This window comes from Haplochromis burtoni, unplaced genomic scaffold (genome assembly GCF_018398535.1).
Source record: "Haplochromis burtoni strain Fernald_Lab_line unplaced genomic scaffold, NCSU_Asbu1 Contig_284, whole genome shotgun sequence".
In the NCBI taxonomy this organism is placed as follows: domain Eukaryota; kingdom Metazoa; phylum Chordata; class Actinopteri; order Cichliformes; family Cichlidae; genus Haplochromis; species Haplochromis burtoni.
Window position 1 is genome coordinate 608,552 of NW_024582645.1, and position 3,690 is coordinate 612,241.

The 3,690-nt window shown below is 36.6% G+C and overlaps 1 protein-coding gene across 4 annotated transcripts; it reads right to left on the reverse strand.

Annotated features, from left to right (window-relative positions):
• Positions 1-191: 191 nt before the first annotated feature.
• Positions 192-2,952, reverse strand: LOC102293340 (T-cell surface glycoprotein CD3 gamma chain). 4 transcript variants are annotated; one of them, XM_005942438.2, is made up of 7 exons: positions 2,819-2,952; positions 2,424-2,495; positions 2,235-2,258; positions 1,914-2,072; positions 1,533-1,682; positions 1,112-1,170; positions 192-1,028 (listed from the first exon to the last, which is right to left on the reverse strand). In XM_005942438.2, the coding sequence occupies exons 2-7, from the start codon at positions 2,476-2,478 to the stop codon at positions 972-974; spliced, it is 504 nt and encodes a 167-aa protein (XP_005942500.1). In that variant the 5' UTR covers positions 2,479-2,495; positions 2,819-2,952; the 3' UTR covers positions 192-971. The 4 variants fall into 4 exon arrangements, with proteins under 4 accessions (XP_005942500.1, XP_005942498.1, XP_005942501.1 ...); XM_005942436.2 differs by having other exon boundaries at positions 2,235-2,270; positions 2,819-2,951; XM_005942439.2 differs by having other exon boundaries at positions 2,424-2,498; positions 2,819-2,923.
• Positions 2,953-3,690: the final 738 nt, after the last annotated feature.

The following is a 3,690-nucleotide window of genomic DNA, read 5'->3' on the forward strand; positions in this document are numbered from 1 at the left end:
TGTCAAAATGTATATCGTGCTTTTTACATATTGAACAAGCCCATGTGGTTTGGTTATAAATGATTTGACATGTAGCTAAATTTGACATATTCACGTTCATGCATATTGAGTGAATGGACAACAAAAATCAAGAAAAATAGGGCTGCAAAGGCATCTAACTTATCACTTAAATGAAACCACAGAACAACTGGTTTAACATTAGATAGTGCTTTATTTTTTTACATTTACAAATAATTATATGTATATAGACATACTGAGGCGTTTTCAGATTTTCATTTCAAAATAACAGTTTGAAGAAATTAATAAGGATATGTATCAAAACACAGAAATAATAAAAATAATAGCAATAATACCATCAGTCAAATTTATCTACAACTTTGTCGAATGTGTGAAATCTTTATTTGAAATGAGTTAAAAATCAAACTACATTTATATTATCATATGTGCATTACTTACACAATGTTAATATTTATTTTTTAAATGTCACAATTATCATCAGTACATGGTTATGGTGACACCATTACAATATAGGGTATTAAAAAGCACAGTATAAAGCTCATTTATACATTAGGACTGAAGTATAATATAGCAGTTACCTTAAAATTGTACCAAAGAAAAGTATTAGAGAAGTATTCACCACTAGCGATAGCATAACAAGACAACGCAGTCAATTTTATTCCTTGAGTTTTTCATTTGGGTACCAAGATAATCTTAGTTTTTCATTAATAAACAAAAATAATACTACAGTTAATATTGTGCCTCGATTTTCTGGCGTCTGAAAAGCATTGTCTTACAAGCATGATGAAAGTAAAGCTGGAAGAGACTTTACATTAGAAATGGGCATAAACCAAGCTAAACATAAACCCTGGAAACAGTTTTTCCCTCTGTCGGGGGCTGCTGTCGGATGTTTCAGATGTGAGGACTCATGGAACCTCAGTTTCCAGCGATGGACCTAGTGAGCATCCTTCCATTTATTTTCTATGGACGAGTTCGTCATATGTATCTCTCTGGCCAGCTCTCCTCAGAGGCTGTTGCAGAAAAGGTGTCAGTTGTTGTTTTCGTTATTAGTGGTATTTTCACATTTATGACGGGTGTTCGTGTTTCAGCTTACCTGGTAGTGGTCATTGGACGGTCCTCTGTTTTCAGAAACAAGATGCTGTCTGTCGGAGCCTGAGGACACATGAATTATTATTAACCATTCTGATGGCAATTTGAGTTAACAGTAAAGCTATTATTAATAATAATGTTTTTAGGGTATTTGTGTGCATTATTTAAATGACTATAGTTTTTAACTCTTAGTGATTTGACTCGGAGTAATTCTGAACTGTAGCTGGAGCTCTATTCTCCTCTACCAGTGACCAATATGACACTCAAATGCTAATTGTGCCCGATGGGGCGAAGTAATTAAAATAATAGCACAACATTCTTAACCAGTGACTAAAGACCAATCCTGCAGGGTGTTTAAAAATATACTACATCTGTTATTTAGAACCAATGTTTTCCACGGTAAAAGACAGATAGACAGTCTTTACTTTTACTCTTTCTGTTAGAGACGACGGGGCCGGTTCGAGTCTGAGAGGCGAGGAGATAGACACCCACTCCAATCACAATGGTGGCCACCACATTTCCTATGACCATGCCCACTATAGACATTATGTCAAGCTCTACACAGTTGTCACAGCCTGCGAACACACACAAACAATAATTACATTTATTCACAGGTATCCTGACAAGTTGACATTTTTATCAGATTCAGTTCTGTCAGGAACCTTTAAGTATTACTGTAGGCTACTTACTTTACATTATTATAAAGAATGAAGCCAAGTAAAGCAAGTACAAAAGAGTATGCATACTAGGCACAATAAAATGGAAAACTGAAGTTTTTTTCATCAAATTTCACAAATACAACTTACTGCGAAACTTCACATAGATTTTCAGTTTCTCTGTCTCAGACTTTGTGCATGTGTACTCCTTGGTGTTGTTGTCTCTTTTTTCCAATGTTGTTTCTTTTGGTTGGTAATTGTCAGGACAAATCACTTTAATTCCCTCAGCGAGCTCGTTCACTGTTATGTCTGGTGTGGAAAAAATAAATAAATAAAATTGAACACCTCAAACTTGCATGTACTTTAAACGTTTTAACTCTTAACTGTTACTTGTACATTCCCACATAGTTCATATATTTCCACACACATCTATAATGCTACATAGTCACATGAAAAAAGTAGTCTTCTTACCGGTATTTTGACAGCTGACAAACACTGCAAGAAATTCTGAGAAAAACATTTTTAAAAATTGTAAAAATAAAACCAACATGTATCACTGTAACATTCAAAGTTGAAATTAAAACCCTGTCACTGAATTATGATTCCTACAATGATTTTCTTTTAATGTCAGTGAGGGGTAAAATGGTGTGGCAGGCCTACCTGTGAAGGTCCAAAGCAGCAGCAAACAGGAGGCCAAAGCAAAGCGATTCTTCATTGTTCCTGTGAGTTCTGCTGCTGATAGAAGGAAACAGTTCAGTTCCCTGCAACTAAGAGCGAGCGAACTACAGAGCAACAGGAAGTACGCCATTTTCTACTTCATGTCAACCATTTATTGGACTTACAGAGACAGATAATAGATGATGAAATTCAACATTTAGGGTGCTATTATGAGGAAATCATTTTAGTTAGCCAAGAATGCAAACTCTGAAACCAGGTTTAGTTTAGTTTATTCCTAGAATTCACACTTTACACATTATTAACTCTAAATTAAAATAACAATATCAACACTTAATATCAACACAACATAGTATCAACTTTTAAATAAAAGCACTGACCACAAAATGAAGAACTGTGGGTCTCAGCTGCCGAGCATCCAGTCTCTGTCTGTCAGTGTCTCAGTCTCTCTGTGCATGTGCATGAAACGGAAGTGAATGTGATTGGTTTATCTTCTGTCTCAGCAGGCTTTGTTGATTCCTACATCTGGAGGAGCCTGACTGTGACTTTGACATGTTCAGATGCACTTAGCTAATAATGTTTATTACACTCTCACCAACACAAGCAACATTTTAAGTTGTAGTGGCATATTTTGAACTTGTCACAACAAAAATCAGTTTGTGCATTTTCAACACTAAAGCCTCACTGAACTGTTCCCTCATTTCCTGTTTGATCACTAAACTTCATGTTTGTTGTATATGTAATAAGATTAAAATGTTGTGGGTATCGAAACTCTTTTTTTCCCCTACCCACGTGATTTTTTGTCATGGCAGCTTTCACATCTTACAAAACACATGAACAACAACCAGAGAAGAAAATTCCGCCTTATGGGAATGACTGATCAGCCTGTTGACAGTAATTGCTGCTTGGTGTACGCTTGCTCTGGGATATGTTCGTGCCGGTGGTGGTGAGCAGCTCCATCTGGTAAAACGAAGGCACAAACACAAGCGTGTGTGTTCAGATGAATATTTTAATTCCCCCGTGTGTTGTGAATGTTTTCTTTTCCCACTATGTGTGTGACAGACTGCATTTACTGTACAGAGCAGAAGAAAAACAGAGAGAAAGCAAATAGATGCTCCCACAACACAACTCGACTTCCTGTTTGATGAAAAGCCACAGGAACCTGTGACCCAGAGGTAACACCTGGCACACACACACACACACACACACACACACACACACACACACACACACACACACACACACACACACA

Bases quoted from the DNA above. Each gene is read 5' to 3' on its own strand.
- LOC102293340 (XM_005942436.2), bottom strand. From the start codon at position 2,478: ATGAAGAATCGCTTTGCTTTGGCCTCCTGTTTGCTGCTGCTTTGGACC. The intron at 1,683-1,913 runs GTAAGTTGTATT...GTGTGTTCGCAG, and splicing joins AATCTATGTGAAGTTTCGCA to GCTGTGACAACTGTGTAGAG. The intron at 1,171-1,532 runs GTAAAGACTGTC...ATGTGTCCTCAG, and splicing joins CTCTAACAGAAAGAGTAAAA to GCTCCGACAGACAGCATCTT.